This window comes from Lithobates pipiens, unplaced genomic scaffold (genome assembly GCF_037356315.1).
Source record: "Lithobates pipiens isolate NorthernLeopardFrog02 unplaced genomic scaffold, aLitPip1_a1.2 Scaffold_25, whole genome shotgun sequence".
NCBI classification, from domain to species: Eukaryota; Metazoa; Chordata; class Amphibia; order Anura; family Ranidae; genus Lithobates; species Lithobates pipiens.
In genome coordinates this window covers 242,020,467-242,048,006 of record NW_027507787.1, presented here as the reverse complement: position 1 = coordinate 242,048,006, position 27,540 = coordinate 242,020,467, and the positions used below count along the sequence as shown (strand labels likewise).

Sequence of the window (27,540 nt, the reverse complement as noted above, 5' to 3'; positions counted from 1 at the left end):
GATTTTGTCCGAAACTGGTGTTGCAATGCATGCGGTCGGACAAATTTGTCGGAAAATCCAATCGTTTGTAACGTGATGACGTTATTTAGTTACGACGGCACTACGTTCAGGCTAGAAGCCAATAGCTTTAGTCTAGGAATTTGATCTGAGCATGCGTGGCACTTTGTCCGAGCAGAATTCTCTACAAACGATTGGACAAAGTCCGATCAGATCATGTTGTCGGAAAATTTTATATCCAGCTCTCAAACTTTGTTGGTCGGACATTCCGACGGAAAAAGTCAGATGAAGCCCACACATGGTCGGATTATCATTATGTGTGTACAAGGGCTAAGAGTATTTCGCCCATTGATGCTAATTAACCCTGCTATTGTGAGAAGGTTTTCTTGGATTTGCCCAAAGACTATTCTTGGTTGTTAATTCTGACCAATACATGATCATTGAAAGAGCTGATCATATTGACCTCCGGAGACGGACTGTCTGGTCACCTGGGCTGCCTTAAGTGCTGTGTTAATTATATAATTGTCTTTTAAGTTGTTGCTAGAGGGGAGGGGGGGAGTATCCATGAGCCAGCCCTACCTCGTTATCTAACCCCTTGTGTTAAAAGTGTATAAAAAGGCTGTATTCTGTCCAATAAATCATTCAAGATTCTACAAGCTATTTTCATCTAGACTTGTATTCAATGCATCTATAATAATATATCTCTCTGATGGTCAGACTGGAGGAAGCGGTATTACTGACAGAAGCACTCAGCGGAGTGTGGGATTGGATATGTCACATTTGTGGCAAGCAGAGGGTTGCTTCCTGCAGTCTGGGACATCCAAACCTCCACCTGGATCCAAGATCAGGATAGTAGACTTTGTTCACCCCAGCAGAGATATGAACCTGGCATCAGAGTTTCCGGGGCTGCTGCGGATCGTCCTTTCAGCATACACCAGGACTGTCTGAGGATGAATACCTGAAGCTCAGGCAGCAGATTCGGGTGGAGCTCTGGATTGGAGCCCTCCAGCTCGCTGGTATAAAACAGGGCAAGTGCTTTCCAACCCAAGAGCAATGGGCCAGTGACCAACGGTCATTGCGGATGGCATTCCTGGGGGAGCAGCCCCAGGAGCAATGGATGACTGAGTTGGACAGGCTGGTCCAGCAGGAGATAGAGCTGGACAATCATTATCGGGCTCTGCAATGGCACACAGAGCAGGGGTATTTGGGGAGATAACAGAATGCTCTCCGGAGGGAAATTACTTTGGAGGCCCTGGATTGCTGTGGGAGGGCCTTACAGATCGTTTTGTGTTTGGCGATGAAGGGGAACCTACCCTTGAGGACCTGCGAGAATATAGAGAGGCTATGCTCAGTCTTGCAGGGGTCTCAGAGCTTAAACCTGATCTGGAGCATTTGCTAAGGAAGGAACATCATCTGGAAAGGGCATACAGGAAACTGCTAGAACACGTTCAGCAGCATGCCAGAGAATTCAGCAGTGGAAACTCCAGAGTTTGCAAACCTTCCCCAAACCTGAAGTGCTGACAACAGGGCAGAGTTCTGCTAACCTCTGCCCAGCACTAACAGTGGCTTTGGCCTTCTTTAGACAAGAGGTAGTTGGCCTTTCTCCCACAACACTGACAGGGACATGTGATTTTTTGCCAGCAGCATCTATGGAGTTACAATAAACTTTTCCAGCTGAAGATCTGTTAACTGAACAGAGGGCCCAAGACCTCTGTCCCACACTTTTAGCAATTCCAGAGACTGGGGATTTAATAGACATTTCTGTAGAGGAGGAACCACCTAGCAAACCCCCAGCAGAAGTACTGGCAACTGTACAGAGGGTCCAAGACCTCTCCCCCACACCTGCAGCAATTCTGGAGGCCCAGGGTGAGGAGGTGGCAGTCTATCGCGAGCTGCAGATCAGGATCCAAGGAGAGAATGCAGTCGTCACCTCACAACTGCAGCTTAATCTGGTGTTGGTGGATGGGCTCGTGGTCTCCACTAACAGAAAACCAGCAGAAGTGCAGAGCCTGGCAGAGTGCCACCAACCTCTGCCCAGCACCGGCAACAACTGTAGAGTTCCAGGGAGCTGGGTAGTCGGCCCATCTCCTTAAACCATAAGAATGAGCCAAACACCCCCTGGTTCAGGACCACTGTTCTAGAAGGCAACAGTTTGCCATACTGAGGCTTTTCTTTAGGCACTGGTGTGAGACATCCCCCCTCCCCCCCCGTGCACTGTCCCATTCCCTGTCTCCGCCCTAAGGGGGGGCGCCGATGCTGGTTTCTGGCTTTAGAACCTTGAGCTACCTATTTTTGTTACTTTCAAAACTTAAAGCAGAGCTCCAGGCCCCCCGCCCAAAAAAAAATGAAAGTCAGCAGTTACAAATACCGTAGCTGCTGACTTTTAGTATAAGGACACTTATCTGCCCCTGAATCCAGCAATGTCCTTATGCGGTCGATTCTTCTATGGACTTTGGTTGCAGGCACCGACATCTTTAGGAAGGAAACGTAAAGTCTAGAGGCTTCGCAGCTGGTTTCCCCCTGCCCATGTGCAAGTCGCACTGCATCTTGTGAATGGTCCCGTAGTCTTCTGGGACCTGTGATGTGTACCAGAAGACTGCAGGGGAAGGAGCCGCGGCAATCTGAGCCCAAAGTAGGAGCGGGTACCTGTCAAAGTCAGGTGGTAGTGCGGCAGTGAAGGGGGAGGGTACAAACAAGTGGAGCTTCCCCTTTTGGGTGGAGCTCCACTTTTAGGTATCTCATGTTAGGTTGGTCTCTTCTATATGTACACAGTCATTGCTTGTCTTAGGTGGCTGCACCATGAGTAGGATGGCATTTCTTTATATATTTGTATGTATGTATACAGGCCTATGTATGTACTTCCCTTTACCTCCTCTTCTGAGGTTCCCCCACTGGTGCTCTAGACTCCTCCTCTTCTCCGTGTACCACCATAGGAAACCATGTCCTGTGATGGCAAACGTATCGGCGCGCGTGCTCCCAAGCCGGGCTGTGTGTATCCATATATACACACACACAGCATGGCTACCTTACAAACCTTTGATAGAGGAGAGAGCAGATGCTGAGGGGCACAGCACTGGATCAAGTGAAGACTCATGTAAGGGCGCAGGAGCACTGCCCCCCTAATCAAGGTGCCCAGCCCCTAATCTACATGCAGGGTGCTGTACGCATGGATTTCAATGTTTTTTTTTTTCTTTTTTGAAGCACATAATTAGAGCATGAGGCTCTAATTGGCTTCACCCAGTTGTGACATTAGCAAATTAATATTCGCTAATGTCTTCCTGCTTCTTCTCCCAGTCAATCAGGAAGTGGGTCATGAGACCCGATTGGCCAGGGAGTCTTAGGACTCCCGGCCAATCGGGTCTCAGAACCCACTTCCTGTTCGTACAGGAGGAGAAGCAACAGCCCTGCTCTTCTGCTCTTCTCACAGCAAGCTGCAACAGGTGGAAGGGCAGAGGGGCAGCTTCCAGGAGAGCCACTCCAGAGCCAGCACCACCTCCTGGGGTAAGGACGGACATGGATGTCCGCCTTCGCGTCGGGGGGTGTTCTAGTGCGAGTAAGGGGGCCAGGGGCAGCTTCCAGTAGCCCACACCACCTCCGATCACGGGCCTTCCCATCTATGTCCCACAGGTGGGGTGTGGTGGATGGTTTTGCAAGTGAGGGGGGCAGGTTTGTTTGATGCCCCCCCAAAATGTTGAGCACCAGCTGCAACTGGATACTGAGGTGAGTATTTAGTAGGTGAATGGGGAGATACAAATACTGGGACAAAGTTTACCTTAATGCATTAAGGTTAGAATGTTTTCTCTTTAGAACTACTTTTTTTTTTTTTTTTTTTAAACTTAATGTAGACTTTAAACCAGTTATCAAGTCCCACCACCCGCAGATGTTATACAACTTAAGGTGTCCCTATATCAATGAGCTTTAGCTAATTTTGTGGATCTTCAGTAAAGATCTATTTCATTGGTGGGACCATGGCTTTTTTTCTCAGAGAAAAAGGTGCAAGAACTCCCCCTTTCTGAGTTACCCTTCGTTTCTGCTCCCTACCCACCTCTGAGCATTGTCCCTTGGTTCCACCTCCTACCCACCTCCAAGTACCAACCCTTTTAGAGAATACAGAACGAGAAAAACGGAGTGCAGTAAGCAACAATAGACCCCACCCCAAGAACAGTAGAGCCCCCATCAACGACAGACCTCGCCCCAGCAACAATAGACCTCTAGCAGCCGGCATCAATAGACCCTCCAAGAGCCAGCAACAATAGACCTCTCCATCAACGGTAGATCGATCCCAGCAACAATTGACCCCCCCCCAAGCAACATAAGTGTCATGGTTATGCAGTGATCTTCCTGTTTGCTTACCTCCCCTCATGTGTTCAGACTAAGAGGCCAGCCACTTCCACCTGGTGGTTTTTATAACCTCTCCTCTAAGCATGGCTCCACCCCAGGCCCTATCAGAGAACCCTATATTAACCTGTGCACTGCAAGCCAGCGGTGCTGATCAACCATTGTGTATTCCTTTGTGTGTTTGGCTTTGTTTTTCCTGCTTGCCGTGTGCTCTACGTTTGTCTCTGTTACCGACCTTGGCGTGTTCTTAACGATTCCTGTCTGCTTGTGACCTTGACGTTTTGGCATGTCCCCGACTATCCCTGTCTGCCTGTGACCCTGAACCTTTGGCGTGTACTCTGTTGTTCCTGTCTGCTAGTTGCCCTGACCTCTGCCTTATCCCCTTACTATTCTTGTTGTTCCAGCCTGCTGCTTCCTTCTCCTGTAGTCTACTGTGAGCGTAAGCTGTGAGACCCTAGGGGCCGCGACCTGGAGCCAGACTGCAGCCAAGTCCATCCTCACCACTGAAGGCTCTGGTGAACACCTGCTGGCTCTTAGACTCCGCACCCTGGGCAATCTATGCTCTAGCTCCAACCGGGATCTGTGTTAGTGATCCAGTAGACCCGTGTCCTGAATCTCCCTGGGTACAATCTGCAGCAGTCAGTCCTAGGGTCCACTACCTAGCGGTGCACTTCCGACTCCTACAGAGTGCATCTGTCACCTGGTCTCAGGGGACCTGACAATAACACCCCTGATTGGCAACAATAAACCTACCCAGCAATAACAGACCTCCACACAAAAATAGATTCCCCAGTAGCCAGAATCAATAGACCCTCCAGCACACCCCGGCACTCCCTGCTATTACTTACATTCGTTGCCGGAGGTGCCGGAACTGCGTTCCCCCTGAAAAAAGCCCTGGGTGGGACCGAAAGACAGGATTGGGAAACCATCCCATCCATCCTCCCAATAGTTCCTTCTAATTTTTTGTGTTTCTGGAGCCAAATTCAAGATTAGTAACTCGCCAGGATGTGAAATTACAGACCTACTTTCCCAGATAAGAAGGATTTTAGTGACTTCAGTATTTCAAGAAATAAATAAAATATTACCGCTCATATAACTGAAATAGTATTGATTAAAATGAGAACAAATTGCTAAAAAAAAAAAAAAAAAGAAGACGACTCGAACTCGGATGACCTGTTTAAATCTGCAGCGCTTTGTCAAATTCAACTTTCAGACGGTATAATTCACTCACTTCTACCTATAACTACAGAAAGGCAATAATAGTGCTTGGGAGAGCAGAAAGCAATTAATCATTCGATAGACTCCAAAATCTATCCCATATACTTACATCTGCTATAAATATGCTGCTTAGAAAGTGACACCGGCCAGGTTTCACCGCAATAAAAGTGTAAGCGTTCCTCACCGTAAAAAAAAAAAAAAAAAAAAGCGTGATCGTTAATTGGTTAATTAAAAGGGAATTAGATGATTCTTTGAACATGGCATGCTGGCAAACCTTCAAAAAAGGAAAAAGAAACTCTTACTTGTGCCCTCGCTACATGAGACTCGTTCAAACTCAAGAATTAGAAAAAGACGAGACGGTAAAGATATCCTGCTAAGTAAAACAGACAGCCCGTGCTAATTGTGTATTGAGGCTCATCAAAACATCTGTCCTACGCAGGTAATTAAATACATTTTTGTTCTATAGAAGACGACAGAACCCTTTAACGAGTTTTATTAAAGAGAGAAAATCTCGACATGTTGTATGCAATACTGTCTCACTGTTGTATCGCTATGTTCATACGCAGACCAATAACCGCCGTCTAGTCGACGCTTTGGTACTTTTTTTTTTTTTAAGTTCTATACTTCTGAATAAGTCAACGTATTGTCACAAATCCATTTGTCTTAATGATATTTTAAAATATAAAAACTTTTGTATAAAAATATAAAATATAAAAATATAATATATATATATATATATATATATATATATATATATATATATATATATATATATATATAAAAAAACATTGTATACAATATTAATGCTGTTCCAGTACAAATAGTATAAACATTTTTCATAGATATGTAGACACCAAACTGTCCAAAGCCAACAAATACCCACATCGGCTCTCATCCTAAAGCCGCGTACACACGGGCGGACTGTATGGCCAACTTAGTCCGTCGAAACACATTTCAGCGGACAGTCCGCTCGTGTGTGGGCTTCAGCGGACTTTTTCAGCGTGCAGTCTGGCGTACTAAGTATTTCGGAATTTCCGTAATACTGTCCATCATACTTTGGTTTCAGCGGACAATCCGCTCGTGAATAGGCTAGTTCGACGGACTAAGAATGGCGCATGCTCAGAAAGGATTTACACGGCGGAAGGTTGCATTGCTGTGTATTGGACTTCCTATTTCTAGTCCCGTCGTACGTGCTGTACACGTCATCGCGCAAGCTTTCGACGGACTGTTTGTGCATCCGTGTGTGGTCAAGTGCGTTCATTCGAAAGTAGGACGGACTGTCCCTCGGATTGTATGACGGACTAAGTAGGCCATACAGTCCGCCCGTGTGTACACGGCCTAAGAATTATGGTGCATAAACACAGTCAACTGTGGGCAACTTGGAGAGAAAGAGTTGAGAACAAGTATGAGATTTTTTTTATGGACAGAGCCCTCTTAGCCCCCGTACACACAGGTCGGACATTCTGCCAACCAAATCCGTTGGATTTTGTCCGTCGGATTGTGTCCGAAACTGTTGCATACACACGGGTCGGACAAAGTTGTCGAAAAATCCGATCTTTCAGAACGTGATGACGTAATTTCGTTACGACGGGACTACGTTCAGGCTAGTAGCCAATAGCTTTGATGTAGGAATTTGATCTGAGCATGCGTGGCACTTTGTCCGATCGGAATTCTCTACACATGATCGGAGTATGTCCGATCGGACCAGTTTGTCGGAAAATATTTACAACAAGTTGGAATATTGGGTCCGACGGATATTCCGACGGAAACAGTCATACCACACAAAGTCGGATTATCTGACAAAATGGTCCGATAGGACACATTCCGACAGAATCTCCGACCGTGTGTACAAGGGCTAAGAATTATGGTGCATAAACACAGTCAACTGTGGGCAGCTTGGAGAGAAAGAGTTGAGAACAAGTATGAGATTTTTTTATGGACAGAGCCCCCTTAGCCCTTGTACACACGGTCGGAAAATCCGATTTAAAATGTCCGATTGGACCGTGTTGTTAGATAATCCGACCGTGTGTGGGCTCCATCGGACTGTTTCCGCCGGAGTATCCGACCGACAAAGTTTTAGAGCTGAGCTATAACATTTTCCGACAACATGATCCGATCGGACTTTGTCCGATCGTTTGTAGAGAATTCCGATTGGACAAAGTACCACGCATGCTCAGATCAAATTCCTAGACCAAAGCTATTGGCTACTAGCCTGAACGTAGTCCCGTCCTAACGAAATAACGTCATCACGTTCTGAACGATCAGATTTTCCGACAACTTTGTCCGACCATGTGTATGCAACACCAGTTTCGGACAAAATCCGTCGGACAAAATCCGACAGATTTTGTTGTCGGAATGTCCGACCCGTGTGTACAAGGGCTAAGAATTATGGTGTATAAACACAGTCAACTGTGGACAGCTTTTTTAATTCTCCCTCCTGAGAATTATGGTGCATATTCACTCTTGACTGTGGATGGCTTGGAGGTAGACTGTGGACAAGTATGGGCTTTTTATGGACAACCCATCTAGTATACCATAATTCTCAGTATGGAAGCCAATGGGATACTTGTTGACTGTGGGCAGCTTGGGGGCAGAGTGTGGACAACCATGGTTTTTTTTTTTATGGACAAACCCAACTAGTATACCATATTTCCCAGGGTAGAAGGCAATGGGACACTTATGGGCATTTGAAGGTATATTTTGTAAATCACGCCCTATATTTTTTGAAAATAATATGTTCATACATAGTTGTAGCAATAGGCAGTAATTAAATATCTTCTTTTTTTTTAAAATAGGATACTTCAAAAGCCTGTATAAATATGAGGATTCAGCTATTGTTAGCATTATTTATCATACCTCTCTCTTAGCCCCCCTAATAGGATATCCCAGTCCTGCTAATCTTGGCCCTCTAAACAAGATTTTTTTTTTTTCTTGCAGCACAATCTGGCACCATACCATGTACCCGACACCTCTCCTACACAAATCTCACATCCGAGGTCCATGTCCTCCTCCGACATCGACCTCCGATGAGAGTTCTAATCTAAAGGAAACAGCAAAGTGAGATCTCACCGAGGGAGCGACCGCTTTATTAGAAACTGATCAACACAACAGAACCACCTACCAACGTGTGAATATTTCTTCATTCCATATACCGACAGAGGTCATATTTTATCAACTTTCCTACAATGACGGGACTGACGGGCAGAAGGACAACCATATGAGTATTTATACCAGAATCAATTCTTCTTTATTACAATAAAGCACAGACACAGGGCTCCCATCAGGCTGGTGTCTTACTGGCCCGGCCAATGAAAATGGGATTTGCTGCTAATGTTATCAACAGGCAAGAGATGATTAAGGACTTATTATCTGCCAAAAAAAAACATTATGCATGGACATAAAGCTTGGGCCTCTATTGAAGGTCTATTGAAAAGGCTGGAAGCTGTCCTTTCATGCCAAAATACCCCTTTGTCCCATTGTACTCCTCTTCTCTCCATAATCTTAAAAAGCAACAACTTTTTTTTTTGTTTTTATTTACCTTACTTTATTTTTTATTTAATTTTTTTGATCCAACCCACCCCTTGCCTCCATGTACAATTCCGAAGAACTCATAAAAAAATAGCTAATGCCGCGTACACAGGATCAGATTGTCCAGCGACTTAGTCCGCCAAAACGCATTTCAGTGGACAATTCGATCGTGTGTGGGCTTCAGCTGACTTTTTCCAGCGTGAAGCCCGGCGGACTAAGAAATTGCACTCCAGTCTTCCCGTCGGACTTGGGTTTCAGCGGACAATACGTTCGTCAGTATGCTAGTACGGCGGACTAAGAATGACGCATGCTCAGAAGCAAGTACGAAAAAGGAAGCTATTGGCTACTGGCTATTGAACTTCCCTTTTCTAGTCCCGTCGTACGTGCTGTACGTCATCGCGCTAGCAAACGCCGGACTTTCTGTGTGTCTGTGTCCGTTCGGTAGAAAGTCCGCCGTATTATCCGTCGGATTGTATGTCGGACTAGGTACGCCAGACAATTCGATCGTGTGTACGTGGCATTAGCCGCACTTTAGAATTTCAATGTGCCTCCGCATGACAAATGTGAGTGGGTGACAAATTTACATAGATGTTGCAGATAGGTAGATGAATTTGGGGCATGCACCGTGCATGGAGGCCCCCTGAGACCGGAGTGTCCAAGTGTCCATGCAAACAATCTGCCCTTAGTGCAACCGTGCTTCCTCTATGACGCTGCACCTGTCAGACAGCGCAACGGTGGGGAGCTTTTATCGTGGGGGGGGGACTCTGAAGGAGGTTTACAGACAGTTCCTCATCAGGTGTGCTTCCCTTGGAATAGACGGCCTGCTATTGGCTATAGAATCCGCTAACTGCCTGCTGTCAATTACAAGGTGAGAGTGGACCTGATGAAGAACTATTGTCTCAGCTTTCCCATCAAGCTTCACCCACTGCTGGATCACTGGTGGCAAGGGAACTGTCAGCTGTGAAGCTACCTGTGCAGGGAAGAGGTACACAGCGTACAGGGACAGGCACTCTGCCTATCTCTGTACACCAAGTTAAAGTAGATTTTAATGACCTCCCATTTTGTTATCTATGAACAGGAGGTAATTATTTATTTAGTGGATTAATAGCATCGCTTTGTAAAAGTTCTCGAAATGGGCAGTAGAGATTTTTGGATTTGGCTCAGACCTTTTTAACCACTTGCCGACCACCTGCACTGTATTGCAGGTGATTGGACGCTGGAGGCAAAGCTACGTACCCGTACGTCTCTACCTTCTTCCGGGTTTAGGGTGTGAACATGTGCAGGGTGGTCTTGATGCATGGGCAACCCTTGGGCACTGCCCAAGTGCCCCAGGTGCATGGGTGCTCCATGAAAATCTTGCATTACATCATACTTGCTAGCTGTCCCAGATTTGCCAGGGCAATCACGCTTTTTACTAAGCTGTTCCAGGATGGTAATGTCCCAGGCAGCATCCTAGAACCTGAGCTGCAGGGACAGTGGCAGCCCATCACTGGGATAAATCTATAATCATGCAATTCCTAATCCCTGTGTCTGCAACTAAAGCCAGCCATAGGTGGTTCAGATCTCAGCTGGTTCGGCTGGCTGATTGTAGCCAAGTTGATCCATCGATCAACTTGGTTACAACCAGGATTTCGGATTTCTAGCATGCTGGGAGAACACAATAGCTCCGCGGAATTCCCCCATCAACACTGACTGTGTAGATTGGGGAAATCAAGCGATATTCTTTCCTGCAACCCGTAATTGCAGGAAAGAAAATCACATAATCTATGGCCTGCCTAAGGTTTCATTTAGACATGCGGCTGACGTCAACGCGCTTCTCGGATCCCGGAAGGACAGGCTGTTATGAATTAGCCAGCCGTTATATTTTTTGGGGGGGATTTCACATGATCGTGTCATCCTGAGGGTGGATCTTTGTGCCCCATAAGTTTCCTTGGATGGTTAAAGGCTCTGGCTGGGTTTTGAGCCGCAAGTATCATGGACCTTCCCTAATAGGAGGCTTGTGCAAGCTGGATCTCCCATGATTGTGCCATCTCTATGCCCCACAAGTTCCCTTGGATGGATAAAGGCCCTGGATGGATTTTGAGCCGCAAGTGTCACTGACCTTCCATAATAGGAGGTCTGTGCAAGCTGGTAAGCAAGCACTCTATAAGGTGGAGGTGGTAGCTTAAGGATCACGCACTTTATGGTGACGGATGGTGTGGATACCATTGAAAGGATTCTTTTTATCACATTCTGACTTTTTATTGCATTTATCTTATTTTTGCAACATTTTTCCACTGGTGTTTTAAGGCTCGGTTCACACAGTAGGCGGCACGACTTGCAGCGCCGCGACCTGCCGCGACCTCAGCGGCGACTTGCAAAACGACTTCTGTATAGAAGTCAATGCAAGTCACCCAAAGTCGCCGCAAAAGTAGTACAGGAGCCTTTTTTCTAAGTCGGAGCGACTTGAGTCGCTCCTATTAGAACGGTTCCGTAGTACAGAACGGGGCGCGACTTGTCAGGCGGCGAAGTCGCCCGACGAGTCGCCCCTGTGTGAACCGAGCCTTAGCGCAACTCTATATACGATTGTTTATTTTGTTAGACCTTTTGCAAGGAAAATAAATAATGTCTTTTCAAAATTTAAGATCTTGAGCCCTAGGTATGGGAGGTGAACTAAGGGTCACCATGACTTCATTTATTTACCAACTTTCAATGTATAACCCACACTATAAATAATACAAAACAAACAAATAGCAAAACAGAAACCAAAAATATTTACTGTTTTGGGTGGGTAGATAAAAAAGCCTAATATCGCAATAAAAGTCAACACATATACTTAATTGGATTGTTCTCAAAGAGAAATCACATATCTCTAAGGCCCCTTTCACACTGGGGCGGTTTTCAGGCGTTACAGCGCCTGAAAAAAAACGGCCCCTTTCACTCCAGTGTGAAAGCCGGGGAGGGCTTTCACATTGAAGCGGTGCGCTGGCAGGACGGTGAAAAAAGTCCTGCTAGCCGCATCTTTGGAGCGGTGAAGGAGCGGTGTATTCACCGCTCCTAAACCGCTCCTACCCATTGAAATCAATGGGACAGCCAATCCTGTAAGCCAGGCATGTCCAAAGTCCGGCCCGCCTGGCTATCAGGGCTGTCAGATGAGCGATCCCCTGCCGAGCTGTACATCGGCACTGTGAGAAGCTCCTCAGCCCCAAAAGTGAAACTAAAATGCAGGGAAGTGTGCTGTGCTCTCTGCTTCCCCCTATAGTGCAGTACCCGGCTGAATGAGGAAGCTGGAAAGGTACAGTACTATGCTAGAAGTTACATTCGATTTAAAAGTGTTTTATTCATGTATGCATGTCTGTGTCTGTCTGTGTGTGTCTGTCTGTGTGTCTGTATGTTACTTTTAATCCAGACCCCCCCCCCCCCATTCCTGTACTATCAGAACTGCTTTCGTAGGGCTTGTATGTGATAGCAGCCAGGACTGCTGCTCCTCTGCAAAGCAATCCATGCACAGATCGCTTTTCAGAGGCATTTGAAAGGCGGTAAAGAGGCATTATGTTGCCTTCTCACCACCTGCTTTAAGTCCGTAAATGCAGCATCACTATACCGCAATGCACACAGTTGCGGGGTAGTTGCAGTGCAGGCCCATTCACCCTGGGTATACCTCCAGCTGCAGCCATATCATGTGTACACCCCCAGTTGTTCCCTCTGCAGCTGAAGGGGGAGAAGTTGGGGGTGGTAAAAACAGCTTAACCATGTAGTTTTACTGCCCCTCCAACCTGACCTGTGAACAAGCCCTTGGTTCACATCTGTGTGGCTGCGTGCTGCGTGTAGGGAAGCCCATTCATTTCAATGGACTTCCCTACTCACAAAAATGCAGGGAAAGAAGTCCCCAATCTTCTTTTTTTTTTTTTTTTTTTATTGAACTGCACCAAAAGCACCCCACGTTTTCCAATGTGTGGGGTACCATTAAGAATTAATGGTACCCCTAAAGAGCAGAGGCAAGAGAATTCTTGCTAGGCAGTGTATTAGTGCTTGAACGAACACGCAGACAGAATTTTAATGGTTCAATAGTCGGCCCTCGTGCATGTTCACTTCATCAAATCTGGCCCTCTTTGAAAAAAGTTTGGACACCCCTGCTGTAAGCAAACCACTAGGGAATGTATGTTAGGAGACTACATCATTTTACACTGTTATATAGAAGAGTCCTGGAGAGAATCGCTTCTATAAGAAAACCTGGAATAGAGATGATAGAGGAAGGCGATACAACTCCAGTAAGTAAATATAAAACATCTACAAAGAAAATAGCAGGTGGTAAAAAAAATAAAAATTCCCTCCTGAGCGACCCTTGGTAAAGAGATCACGCGGCAATGTAAAGAACACAAGAAATACGGATCACATGTGCACTGGCCTTCTTCTTACCTGAGAAAGCATTGTTCGTGTTCAGAAAATAAATCTCCTCTCGCCCGTCGCCATCTATATCACAGGCGGTGACCCCGATGGCATTGCCCTGGCGATCCCGGAGTGGATAATACGGAGAGCTGCGTTCATCCACCGCTATGTTCACTAGGCGACCTTTTTCTTTGATGTATTTCAACACGAGATTTGGTCCATTATATCTACAAAAGGTAAAAAAGAAAAAAAGAAAAAGTAAATTAAAATGCCATAAAAATCTGAAATCCATTTCTTTCCAAGTCAAAGAGAACAAAAAGCCCTTTAGATCTCTATAATTTAATGGAGGAAAGCATTACTGCCGCCGAGTCACCCAACAATTCGGGAATCTTTAAGTGTCAAGATTTTCCATTTTTTTGTTTCCATGACTGCACTTAGAAGTGAGCATTTGTTACTTGAAATGAACCTGTTCAAGATTCCTATGGCAAAACAAAAGACCACGTATAGCCCTCAAGAAACTATATTGTCCCAGACTCGCGGGGGGGGGGGGGGGGGGTATTAGTCTCCCAAATGTTAGAACCTATAACTTGAGAAAAGAGAAGTTTTATTTAGGGACTTGATATGAATGCATGGTTTGGTAGAGCCAGTTGTTCCATCCCTTGGGACTTTGCATGAAACTGTGGCCTGGTAAGGTCACACGTCTCCATCCCTTGTCATGTCGGTCTGCACTTTCATATTTTTGTTTCCCACCGATGGCTCACTCTACTTCCTCTATTTCTTATTTCACTGTCTAATGCTGCCTTGGGCTACTGGTCTTAGCCCTTGGTTCTTATCTCACTCCTGGGTTAATTTCATCCACCTGTTCATATTTCTTCCCTAAGCATTTATACTTGGGTTCACTCTCTCATCTTACACCTAGGTAGCCTGGGGTTTCTACGCCCATCCCGGTTGATGCTGGTGGGGGCGCTTCGGGCAAAAGGTCCACCGCGGCTCCCGGTGTGGGGTGCTTTCCTGTGGATGGCTTTGGTGCCTGGTGCCGCACCATCACCACCTGAACCATGGAGTAGTTAAAGCGGGATTCCACCCTAAAGTGGAACCTCCGCTGATCGGATCCCTCCCCCCCTCCGGTGTCACAATTGATACCTTTCAGGGGGGAGGGGGGTGGAGATACCTGTCTAAGACAGGTATTTACACCCACTTCCGGGCATAGACTCCCGTGGGATTCTATGCCTCTTCCTGCCCTGCCGCGCTGTCTGCTGGGACACACACGGGTCCCAGTGACAGCGCAGAGATTTCCTATTGCGCGGTTCGCGCATGCGCAGTAGGGAACCGGGAAGTGAAGCCGATTCGCTTCACTTCCTGATTCCCTCACCTAGAATGGTGGCGACAGCAGCCGAGAGCCGAGTGATCGATCGGCCTCGGCTGCCGGCATCGCTGGAACCCGGGACAGGTGAGTGTCCATTTATTAAAAGTCAGCAGCTGTAGTATTTGTAGCTGCTGGCTTTTAATATTTTTTTTGTAGGTGGAATCCCTCTTTAACAGGTATTTGTTTATGGGGTTTTATATCCCCCCCGTATATATGTATACCTACATCATATCATTTAAGCCTAATTTCTTACTTATAGATACATCTTGTGCTTGCTCCTGACGAGTGGCCTCCCAGACATGAAACGCGTAGAGCTGCCACATACTGTGTTTTCAATCAACATTATCGTAATACCAAGTTTATCTTCAATATTGTATCATTATAGGACCAAGGACCTCAGAGGTTTTGTGAGCATTTTTAGCAGGTGTTATTATTATTTTATGATTTGATGTACTGTATTATTGTATCATCATGATATTATTGCTATATGTATCTATCTGCTTTGGTGAACTTTGGAGGTTCCCTGCTTGCCATAGTATGTGCTATTAGTTTATGATTTGATGCACCATATTATTATATTACTATATTACTATGATATTATTGCTATGTCTATTTACTTGTTATGCTCAACTGCATTTTAGGGCAATCAATAAAAACTCCAATATGTTTACCAATTTTAACACCCTTGCAACCCCCCCCCCCCCCCCTTCTTTGACAGAACCTATAACTTAGCAAGTTTATTGAGAACTATCTGGACTGGATATCTGGATCTGGACTGGTTATCACAATCTTCCCGATATTCCAACTACTCCATGGAATCCGAAATGGCCCACCCATATTCTTTAGTGGCCCTTCTCCACTGCAAGTGGAAATCAATCTTCCCTCTTTACCAACACAACCCCCTGCTGAGAGACACAGCAATTGCCTGGAGAGAAGCTGGGAAAATCCTCAAGCTATCTCCTTTCATGTCTAGCCACCTACCAATACAAGGAAACCCTAATTCTCCCCCCCCCCCCCCCCCCCTGGATTGGAACACAAACCCTTCACCGTCTGGCAAGAAAAAGGCATTAGGACATTTTCCTCCTTATGCGACAAGGAAACGGGGCGACCTCTACCCTTTCCGACCATTGCGGAAACTTTCTCACCTCCCCAAGCACATGCCTTCCACTTTGGGCAATGCATCAGCTTCTTAACCACTACAATACAGGGCACTTTCGCCCCCTTCCTTCCCAGCCCAATTTTCAGCTTTCATCGCTCTAGCGCTTTCAATGACAATTGCGCGGTCATGCTACACTGTACCCAAATGAAATTTTTATAATTTTGTTCGCACAAATAGAGCTTTATTTTGGTGGTATTTATTCACGACTCCGTTTTTTATTTTTTGCGATATAAGCGCAAAAAGCGGAAATTTGGAAGAAAAAAACAATATTTTATTTTTTCTATTTTAAAAGAAATCCAATAAAATCAAATTTTGTCCTGGACCCCTATCAGTGAATGCTAAGGTACACATACCCGCCTCTCTTGCAGATATCCTCGAACGTGATACCTCCTCATACCGAAACGCCCTCACCTCCATTAGTCATTAATTCCCTATGTCAACCCCCATGACACATGGACCTGAAGGCACAAAAACAAAAACTGAAACACTGAAGACTATTTCCTAGTGTCTCCAATTCGAAGATACTTGTGTTGTTTTGTTATACTTTGTTTTGCTTTGTTATGATTTACTATAAGTCACATAGTCTCTTAAGGCTCAGTTCACACAGGGGGCGACGCGACCTGCCGCGACCTCAGCGGCGACTTGCAAATGACTTCTGTATAGAAGTCAATGCAAGTCGCCCGAGGTCGCCCAAAAGTAGTACAGGAACCTTTTTTCTAAGTCGGAGCGACTCGAGTCGCTCCTCTTAGAACGGTTCCGTAGTACAGAACGGGGGCGACTTGTCAGGTCGCGGCGCGGCAAGTCGTGCCGCGTCGTGCCGCCTCCTGTGTGAACCGAGCCTTAAGGTTACTGATTATTTGTTAGCGGCTGCGTCCGCATTTGTTCTATACCAAATGTAACCCAAACAACTGCTATTGAGTATGTATTGTTTTGCTTACTTGTTCCGGCATATAATCTTCAATAAAAATGTCATTAACAAAAAAAAATCTAATTTTGTCATAAATTTAAGCCAAAATGTATTCTGCTACATGTTTTTGGTAAAGAAAATTCCGTTAAGTGTATAATAATTGGCTTGTGTGATCACGGACATATGAACGCAAATGATCATGTACATACAGTGGTGTGAAAAAGTGTTTGCCCCCTTCCTCATTTCCTGTTCCTTTGCATGTTTGTCACACTTAAGTGTTTCGGAACATCAAACCAATTTAAACAATAGTCAAGGACAACACAAGTAAACACAAAATGCAATTTGTAAATGAAGGTGTTTATTATTAAAGGTGAAAAAAAATCCAAACCATCATGGCCCTGTGTGAAAAAGTGATTGCCCCCCCCCTTGTTAAAACATACTATAACTGTGGTTGTCCACACCTGAGTTCAATTTCTCTAGCCACACCCAGGCCTGATTATTGCCACACCTGTTCACAATCAAGGCATCACTTAAATAGGAGCTGCTTGACACAGTAAGGTCCACCAGAAGATCCTTAAAAGCTACACATCATGCCGAGACCCAAAGAAATTCAGGAACAATTGAGAAAGAAAGTAATTGAGATCTATCAGTCTGGAAAGGGTTATAAAGCCATTTTCAAAGCTTTGGGAATCCAGCGAACCACAGTGAGAGCCATTATCCACAAATGGCGAAGACATGGAACAGTGGTGAACCTTCCCAGGAGTGGCCGGCCGCCCAAAATTACCCCAAGAGCGCAGCGACGACTCATCCAAGAGGTCACAAAAGACCCCACAACAACGTCCAAGGAACTGCAGGCCTCACTTGCCTCAGTTAAGGTCAGCGTTCATGCCTCCACCATCAGGAAAAGACTGGGCAAAAATGACCTGCATGGCAGAGTTCCAAGGAGAAAACCACTGCTGAGCAAAAAGAACATCAAAGCTCGTCTCAATTTCTCCACAACACATCTTGATGATCCCCAAGACTTTTGGGACAACATTCTGTGGACCGATGAGACAAAAGTGGAACTCTTTGGAAGGTGTGTGTCCAAGTATATCTGGCGTAGAAGGAACACTGCATTTCAGAAAAAGAACATTATACCAACAGTAAAATATGGTGGTGGTAGTGTGATGGTCTGGGGCTGTTTTGCTGCTTCAGGACCTGGAAGACTTGCCGTGATAAAAGGAACTATGAATTCTGCTGTCTACCAAGAGATCCTGAAGGAGAATGTCCGACCATCTGTTCGTGTACTCAAGCTGAAACGAACTTGGGTTCTGCAGCAGGACAATGATCCTAAACACACCAGCAAGTCCACCACCGAATGGCTGAAGAAAAACAAAATGAAGACTTTGGAGTGGCCTAGCCAAAGTCCTGACCTGAATCCTATTGAGATGTTGTGGTATGACCTTAAAAAGGCCGTTCATGCTCGAAAACCCTCTAATGTAACTGAATTAGGACAATTCTGCAAAGATGAGTGGGCCAAAATTCCTCCAGGACGCTGTAAAAGCCTCATTGCACGTTATCGCAAACGCTTGGTTGCAGTTGTTGCTGCTAAGGGTGGCCCAACCAGTTATTAGGTTTAGGGGGCAATCACTTTTTCACACAGGGCCATGATGGTTTTGATTTTTTTTCACCTTTAATAATAAACACCTTCATTTACAAATTGCATTTTGTGTTTACTTGTGTTGTCCTTGACTATTGTTTAAATTGGTTTGATGTTCCGAAACACTTGTGTGACAAACATGCAAAGGAACAGGAAATGAGGAAGGGGGCAAACACTTTTTCACACCACTGTATGTGTGCAGGTGATCACGTACATATGTGTGCAGATAATCATTGGGACATGTGATTTTAGTGGGACATATGTGGGGGACATGTTTTTATTATTAGGGACATGTGTTTTTATTATTTGGGGACATGTATGTTTTGGGGACATGTGTGTTTTGGGGACATATGTGGGGACATTGTGTTCATACTGTGTGGTGTGTTGTGTGTTTACACTAGACTGATGATCAGTGAGTAAAAAGCTGTAAAAAGTAGCTCATACTCACTGATCATCAGCCGGCTGCAGCGATCTGCTCTCCTCTCCTCAGCGATGACTTCTGTGTGAGGAGAGGAGGAGCCGATTGCCTAGCAACCGGCTGTTTGTTTACATCACATGACAGCCGTGATTGGACACGGCCGTCATGTGACCAGGAGGGCCAATCACAGAGCCCTCCTGCCGATCTGAGATGCGCCGTGTCCGGGTGACACGAGCACATCGGGATCACGCGCGATCCCGCTCCTTCTGAAGGACGTTCCTGAACGTCCTATCAGAAGTAGACGGCTCCCACCCGGCCGTATATATGCATTGGCCGGGTGGGAAGTGGTTAAAGGTCACATGCAAAGAGGACTACAAAAGATTTCAACCAAACTTCACATACCAAATGCTCCTAGATGGCGCCTATAAAATCTCCGACATCTATAAACCTCTTCTACGAAAGACCACTCCTCCTCTGGCATTCTGATCTGTGGCCAACTGGGGAAAAGACTTCCCGGAGCCAAACCTTGTGGACTAAATTCTACAAGGCCTCAACACAATACAACGATTAACTCTCAATGAAATTTGGAGAGAAACTCAACTGAAGGTCATCCATTGAGCCCACATACCCTTCTTATCCTCCAAAACAGATAAGAGCAATGCCTCCTGTCCCCTCTGCCACCAACCAAAACCGTCCCTGAGGCATCGCTTCTGGACATACATCTTCACTAGGGATGAGCCGAACACCCCCCGGTTCGGTTCGCATCAGAACTTTTGATCGGACCGCAAATTCGTACGAACGTTAGAACCCCATTGAAGTCTATGGGACTTGAACGTTCGAAATAAAAAGTGCTAATTTTAATGGCTAATATGCAAGATACTGTCCTAAAAAGGGTTTGGGGACCTGGCTCCTGCCCCAGGGGACATGGGTCAATGCCTAAAATGTTTTTAAAAATGGCCGTTTTGGCGGGAGCAGTGATTTTAATGATGATTAAAGTGAAAAAAAAATCCCTTTAAATATCATGCCTGGGGGGTGTCTGGAGTATGCCTGTGAAGTGCCATGTGTTTCCCGTGTTTAGAACAGTCCCTGCACAAAATGACATTTAATGGAAAAAAAGTCATTTAAAACTGCTTGCGGTTTTAATGTTATATCTGGTTCTGGCAATATGGATGAAAATCATTGAGAAAAATTGCATGGGTAGCCCCCCCTGCCCATTACCAGCCCCTTTGGGTCTTGTATGGATATTAAGGGGAACCCCGTACCCATATTAAAAAAATGAAATACGTGTGGCCCCCAGGCCCTATATACTCAGAACAGCAGTATACAGGCGGTGCAAACAAGACAGGGACTGTGTAGGTTTGTTGTGTTAAGTAGAATCTGTGTGTAATTTTGAACTGGTACATTTTTAAAGTGTAGCTCCAGTCAAAAAATCTATTTTTAAGCTTTTTGGAAAACATAGGGAGGGGTTATCACCCCTGTATAATTTGTTTTGTCGTCCATCTTTTTTCATCTCACTTGCTGCTGTCTCCTTCCGTTTGCAAGTAGGAGATGTTTGTAAGTTGGATGTTTGAAAGTAGGGGCCTGCCCTATATGCTCTGCAGAAATCGCGGAACAAGGTGTTGGTGTTGCCACAACATTGTAAGCCCTCAAAGTGACTCTTGGTGGGCGCTGGAGCAAAAGAGCAATATAGCTAGCTATATAGTTGGATATAATGGTGTATACTGCGGTCAGGGCACGCAGACAACAACCACTACAGAAGAGCAAGAACGTCTGAACATCTCATAATTTGGAGGAGTGGGCGGATGTAAATGTTGAAGAGGACTGGCGACAAGGGTGATCCTTGAGGGACTCCGCAGGCGACTGCCCGGGATTCAGAGTAGAATTCTCCTAGTTTCACTGTCTGTGAATGATTTCCTAGGAACGACGTGAACCATCGGAGATCTAAGCCTTTGACTCCTGCTACTTCTGTGAGGCGGACAAGTAGAGTGTTGTGGTCTACTGTATCAAACTCTGTCTGGCTATGATATTTTATTTGTAAACGATGAATTGTTTTTTGGCATCAATAAAATCTTCTGTCATTTTTATATATTTATTTGTTATATTATTTGTATTGTACCGTGATAGTCCGACTGCCCCCCCCCCCCCATTTTTCATGGTAGCCTGGTTGGGGATTAGGCTCCCAATTTCTCATCAATTGCTTAGTGATGATGACCATTCCTAGATACACTGGAGGTAGAGAATTAAATTAAACACCTGGTATTTTGATGTATTCATTTATCTTCTCACCCGAGAACTATGACAGTATCCATCTGTTACCTGTAACTAACATCCTCCATGTGTTACCTGTAACTAACATCCTCCATGTGTTACCTGTAACTGGAGTGCCACCAGCCCAGACACAACTTGCGCACACCCTAAGACGCGACTAACGAGGTTTGGAGCCACCGTGACTATTTTTATACAAGTGATCTTAGAGTGTGAATCCGGTGACAACACTTCTGCCGTTCTTCCCAGAGGATTCTCAGGAGCTACGCGTTTTACAGACACTTTCCTTAACACTTTCATCTCTCGCTGCAGTTCACCCTCGGTGAAGCAGAAGCCAATCTCCAAACCTTCAAAAACACAGGACGATTCATTATAACAAGGAGAACTCTGTGCTAATCCTGGGTTTACCCCATTGTTTTTCACATCGACGCTTCACAATTAGACTGAGCGGGAGGCGCTGACTGGTCTTTCTTTGGTTTCCCTGTAAATCGCAGAACAAACAAAGATGCAGCAACGCCATCACTCACTTATCCAATGCCGCGTACACGCGATCGGAATTCTCGTCGGAAAAAGCTCTGATGGTTTTCCCAATGGAATTCGGCTCAAGCTGTCTTGCCTGCACACAGTCACACCATATTCCGATCGTTTTACAACGCGATGACGTACAACACGTACGACGGGACTAGAAAAAGGAAGTTCAATAGCCAGTAGCCAATAGCTTCCGTCTCGTAGTTGAATTACCGATAGAAAGTTTTTCCGTCGGGAAAATTGAGAACATGTTATCAATTTTTGGCTGGCGGGAATTCGGACAGCTAAATTCCGATGGAGCATGCACACGGTCGCATTTTCCGATGAAAAGCTCTCAACGGTCTTTTTCTGGCCGGAATTCCGATTGTGTGTACGGGCGGCATAACATTTGAAAAGGGGACAATCGCTCCTTGCTTGGGCCGTGCCTACGAATCATTGGACTCCATAGCAAAATGTTGACGTTATTACCTCTCCCTGTAGTACCTAGCCATGTCAACCTGTCATTGATCTTGACATAAAATATGGCTAAAGCAAAGCTGGGAAGCAGGAGAGTTGACGGCATAGTTAGCACTCTATAATGACCATAATGATATTTGATATTATGACACAATAATTAATGTTCTTGCACATTATTATCTATTATCATTGGTGTCAGTAGGATGAATATTGCCCCGTTTTTGGCATCAGTAAAAGGTAAAGGTGCCTCACTGTTGGTGTCAGTGGGAGGAATAGTGCTCCATCATTGGTATCAGCAAGAGGAATAGTGCCCCATCTTTGCTATCAGTGGGAGGAATAGTGCCCCATCATTGGTATTAGTGGGAGGAATAGTGAATCATCATTAGTGTCAGAGAGAGGAATAGTGCCCCATCATTGGTGTTAGTGGAAGGAATGATGCCTCGTCATTGGCTTGAGTTGGGAGAAATAGTGCCCCATCATTGGTATTAGTGGGAGGAATTTTGCCCCATCATTGGTTCCAGTGGAAAGATTTATGTCCCCATCACTGGTATCAGTGGGAGGAATAGTGCCCCATCATTGGTATTAGTGGGAGGAATAGTGCCCCATCATTGGTTTCAGTGGAAAGATTTGTGTCCCCATCACTGGTATCAGTGGGGGGAATAGTGCTACCATCATTGGTATCAGTGGAAGGAATCTTGCCCCATCATTGGTTTCAGTGGAAAGATTTGTGTCCCCATCACTGGTATCAGTGGGGGGAATAGTGCTCCATCATTGTGGGAGGAATATTTCCTCAGCATTGGTATCAGTAGTAGGAATAGTGCCTCATAATTGGCTTGAGTTGGGAGGAATAGTAGCCCCATCATTGGTATCAGTGGGAGAAATAATGCTCCATCATTGGTATTAGTGGGATGAATTCTGCCCCATCATTGGTGTCAGTGGGAGGAATAGTGCCCCATCATTGGTCTCATTGTTGGCTTGAGTGGGAGATGTTATATAAGAGTGTAGCGCTTCAAAGATATGGCGTATTTTATGCCAACCTTACAGAAATATCATTATATATATGTATTCAGTATATATTCCCAATGTGAAATAGTGCACACAACATACAAAGTCACTTGAGTGGGAGGAATAGTGCCCCATCATTGGTAATAATGGGAGGAATTCTGTCCTATCTTTGGTTTAAGTGGAAATATTTGTGTCCCCATCATTGGTATCAGTGGGAGGAATAGTGCTCCATCATTGGTATTAATAGGAGGAATTTTGCTCCATCATTGGTATTAGTAGGAGGAATTTTGCTCCATCATTGGTGTCAATGTGAGAAATAGTGCCCCATAATGTCAGTGAGAAGAATTGTGCTGCATCATTGTTGTCAGTAGTAGGAATAATGTCTCATCATTGGATCAATGGAACGATTTGTGTCCCCATCACTGGTATTAGTAGGAGGAATAATGCCCCATCATTGGTATCAGTGGAAGGAATAGTGCCCCATCATTGGTATTAGTAGAAGGGATATTTCCCCATCATTGGTGGCTGTAGGAGGAATAGTGCCCCATCACTGGTGTCAGGGGGAGTAATAGTGCCCCATCATTGGTATCAGTGGGAGGAATAGTGCCCATCATTGGTGTCAGTAGGAGGAATAGTGCCCCATCATTGGTGTCAGTGGGAGGAATAGTGCCCAATCATTGGTGTCAGTGGGAGGAATAGTGCCCATCATTGGTGTCAGTAGGAGGAATAGTGCCCCATCATTGGTGTCAGTGGGAAGAATAGTGCCCCATCACCGGTGTCAGGGGGGAGTAATAGTACCCAATCATGGTGTTAGTGGGATGAATAGTACCTCATTTGGTGTTGGTGAAAGGAAGAGTGTCTCCTATCAGGGTGAAGAATGGTTCCTCAAGGGTCCTGCCACCATTCGGAGACCACTGGTTTACATCAACATCAATTCCTTAGATAGTAATACCAATGAGATAACCCTACAGGTCTGGCGCTATTTTGTTTCCATTTTCCTCAACTGTACGAGCCGGCAACGTCTGCTCAAGTTCAGTTATCCGTTAAATAATTTTGAGAACATTTTCGGCCCGACGTTGCATGACTTGCTTGGCTGAGATTCCGGGGAGAAGCTGTGAAGTTAAACAGGTAAGCAGCAACGCCTGTGAGATGACAGCAAGACCCTCGAAAATCTGGCTTCCTCCCACCACCCAGTGAACTCGGCGCGTTTAGAAAACCACCACCGTACGGTGTCACCGCTGCGTATATATCGATTAGAGAGTTCTCCACTGTTAGCTGGTAATTAAAACAAATGTATTCACCTCTGTTGCTCCTGAGCACATCGACTGCCAAATACTCCGCTGGAAGCCAGACTGCTAGAACGCCGGTCGGCAGAAGTAATCAACTTAAAAAGGAAACCTACTTCGTGGTCAGACCGGGGGGCCAAAATCTACGGGACACGCCAGTGGATGTTCATGACCGAACCTTAATAATCACTGTCCGCCCCCTATGCCTATTTACAGGATCTCTGCAGACTGTAAAGGTCCGAGTGCTGAATATATTATTTATATACTATTACATTTGTTTTACTTTTTTCCTTCATTTTGGATAGCTAAATATGAAATGCTGCATATAAATATATATACATATATATACACACACACACATATATATATATATATATATATATATATATATATATATATATATATATATATATATATATATATATACACATACATATATATATATATATATATATATATTTATGGCCCAGAGCCCTCTGACCGATACGGATAAGGATGACAAACAAGGTTAACACAAACTCGCTTACTTGAACCGGACCTGAAAGTGTGCCCTGGCCTAACGTAGGGTATACCAAAATAAGGGGGCATACCCTTGATAGAGAAATGAGTAATAAATGAAATGAAAATGAAATGAAGTGAAATGAGTACTCGCTCGAGGAGTAAAATGCTTGAGAAATGCCCTTGACAGGGGATGGGTGGGTGGGTATCGCGCACCGGAACCGACGAGGGAGCCAGGCGAACGGGCTGGTTATATACACCACCGGGCTCCACCCATAATTCCAGGCCACCATACTGGCCTTTCCATTTATGGCCCAGAGCCCTCTGACCGATACGGATAAGGATGACAAACAAGGTTAACACAAACTCGCTTACTTGAACCGGACCTGAAAGTGTGCCCTGGCCTAACGTAGGGTATACCAAAATAAGGGGGCAAAAACACACAGGTAGGGAAATGCCTTTATTGATTCAAGTTTGTTACTGGGTGAGCTTGACAAAGGCCTGGGCCATCTCTACTTGCGGATTGGGTATGTAACGGGCGAAACAGGTGGACTTCCACCTACCCAACTTTTTGATAACGTGGAGCGGGACCCCTTGGCGGGAGGCAGTTGAAGCCGCTCCGATCCGAAATGAATGTCCGGAGTAGTGAGCCGGATTGAGGTGAAGGATGCCCAGGAGTATCCTGACATGCTCCATGAACTGGGCTGCGTTCAGTGGCTTACCGTGGAATGGCAGAAGCGGGCCAGTTCCTGGTTGATCGGCCAGAAGGGTCAACAAGCGGGTGAGCATGGCGACCGGGCACCAGCGGTTGTTAGTTTTATAAAAATGTATGTCCGTCCCTGGGCCGAGCTGCTGCGTCTTGGATACTGCTATATGTAGGATGAAATGGTCTCCGTGCCTGACCAGGTGGTGCTTGCATAGCGTGCGAGCTGAGGGGCTGCTGGAGGTAAACTCGCCTGGCCGCAAGAAGCCGTAGAAGGCCAGGTGTATGGCTGCTTGTATAATGGTACTAGTGTGGAGTCCGAAAGGTGCAGTGGCCAGAATATCGGACATGTTTCTGAAAACGTCTCCTGTGATAGGCAGGCGTTTGAGGGAAGCCGCAGGCTGGCGTTTCTGGATGCCACGCATGACGGCCCGAATGGCGTGAAAAGTGAACAAGGAGGGTTCAGCAGGGTCCTGGAGGGACGTAAAATGTTGTACCCCGGCCAGATATAGTCGGATCGTGTTGAAGGATAACGCCAAGTCCGAGTGGCAATGGGCAATGAAGGCCAGAACTTGCTTGACCCGGGAGGTCTCTGTGGAGCGAGACGTTAAGAAACGGTTAAAGGCCCTCCAGGCTGTTTGGTAGGCCTTGCGGGTATTGTCTGCGAGGGAGTGATTGATGAGTTGCGTCGCGGCTACTAGGTGAGGGGTTAATCCAGGGTCAGTTGAGACCAGTCCGGGATAACTGCTGACGTTGGTCCGGCTCCGGGCACCTGATCGAAAAAGGAAACTAAGTTAAAGCGGGAGAGGGCGTCCGCTGCCCGATTACATTTACCGGGGATAAAGGCACAATGAACATTAAATTGAAACAATAACGAGAGCTGGACCAGCCGCCGCAGGAAGGACATAATCTCCAGAGACTTGGACCTGCCTTTGTTAATGATTTCCGCAGTGGCGAGATTGTCCGTTGAAAAGGTCACTGTTTGACCGGACCAACTGCGGCCCCACGTATGGGCAGCGGCTACGATGGGGTACAACTCGAATAGGGAGGACGTCTCGGTGAAGCCCGGAATAGCCAGTATCTGAGGAGGCCAAGGGGCTGCGAGCCAGAGGTGGCCAAAAATTGCCGCAAAACCTGTAGAGGCCGCTGCGTCGGTCACGACCTGCGGTGACGAGGAGGACACGGAGGGAATGAATAGGGACACACCATTCCAGGACGTCAGGAATTCCTCCCACATGGCAAGATCAGCTATAGCTGCGGGGTCCAGGCTGAGGATATGCTCCGGGTCTTGTGAATGAGACAGTAGGACTAACAGGCGTGATATAAAAGCGCGACCTTGAGGGATGATGCGCATGGCAAAATTAAGCATACCGAGAAGGGACTGTAACTGCCTCTTGGTACAAGTTCTGGTGTGGGTGAAGTCCCTCATGACCGACCTGATGCGGCTTAGTTTATCCGGGGGGAGGCTGGCCTGCATAGAGCTGGTATTTAAGCTGACCCCGAGGAAGGTGATTGCCTGCGCAGGGCCCTCCACCTTGTGCTCAGCAATCGGGACGTCAAGGTTATTGAAGACCACCCTTAGTTTATCCAAATCCCCTGGAAGGGAGCCAGGTGACTCGACCAGCAGGAAGTCATCCAAATAGTGTATGACTCCCTGGCACTGGGCTACGTGCAGCAAGATCCATTCGAGAGCCTGCGCAAACGAGTCGAAGAGCCAGGGGCTACTCTTGGACCCGAAGGTTAGCTTAGTGGCAAAATAGTAGAGCTCCCTCCATTTGATGCCATGCCAGCACCAGAGAGATGGGTGGATAGGAAGGAGCTTGAAGGCGTCCGAGATGTCGGCCTTGGAGAGCCATGTTCC

General features: G+C 46.0%; 1 protein-coding gene across 3 annotated transcripts in view; it reads right to left on the bottom strand.

Annotated features, from left to right (window-relative positions):
• The window catches only part of CRTAC1 (cartilage acidic protein 1), a 1,115,778-nt gene that overhangs the window by 639,810 nt on the left and 448,428 nt on the right, over positions 1-27,540 (bottom strand). For all 3 annotated transcript variants that reach the window (XM_077455715.1, XM_077455716.1, XM_077455717.1), the window contains exon 3: positions 13,480-13,676. In XM_077455715.1, coding sequence (XP_077311841.1) covers positions 13,480-13,676 — 197 coding nt within the window. The remainder of the gene's footprint in view (positions 1-13,479; positions 13,677-27,540) is intronic.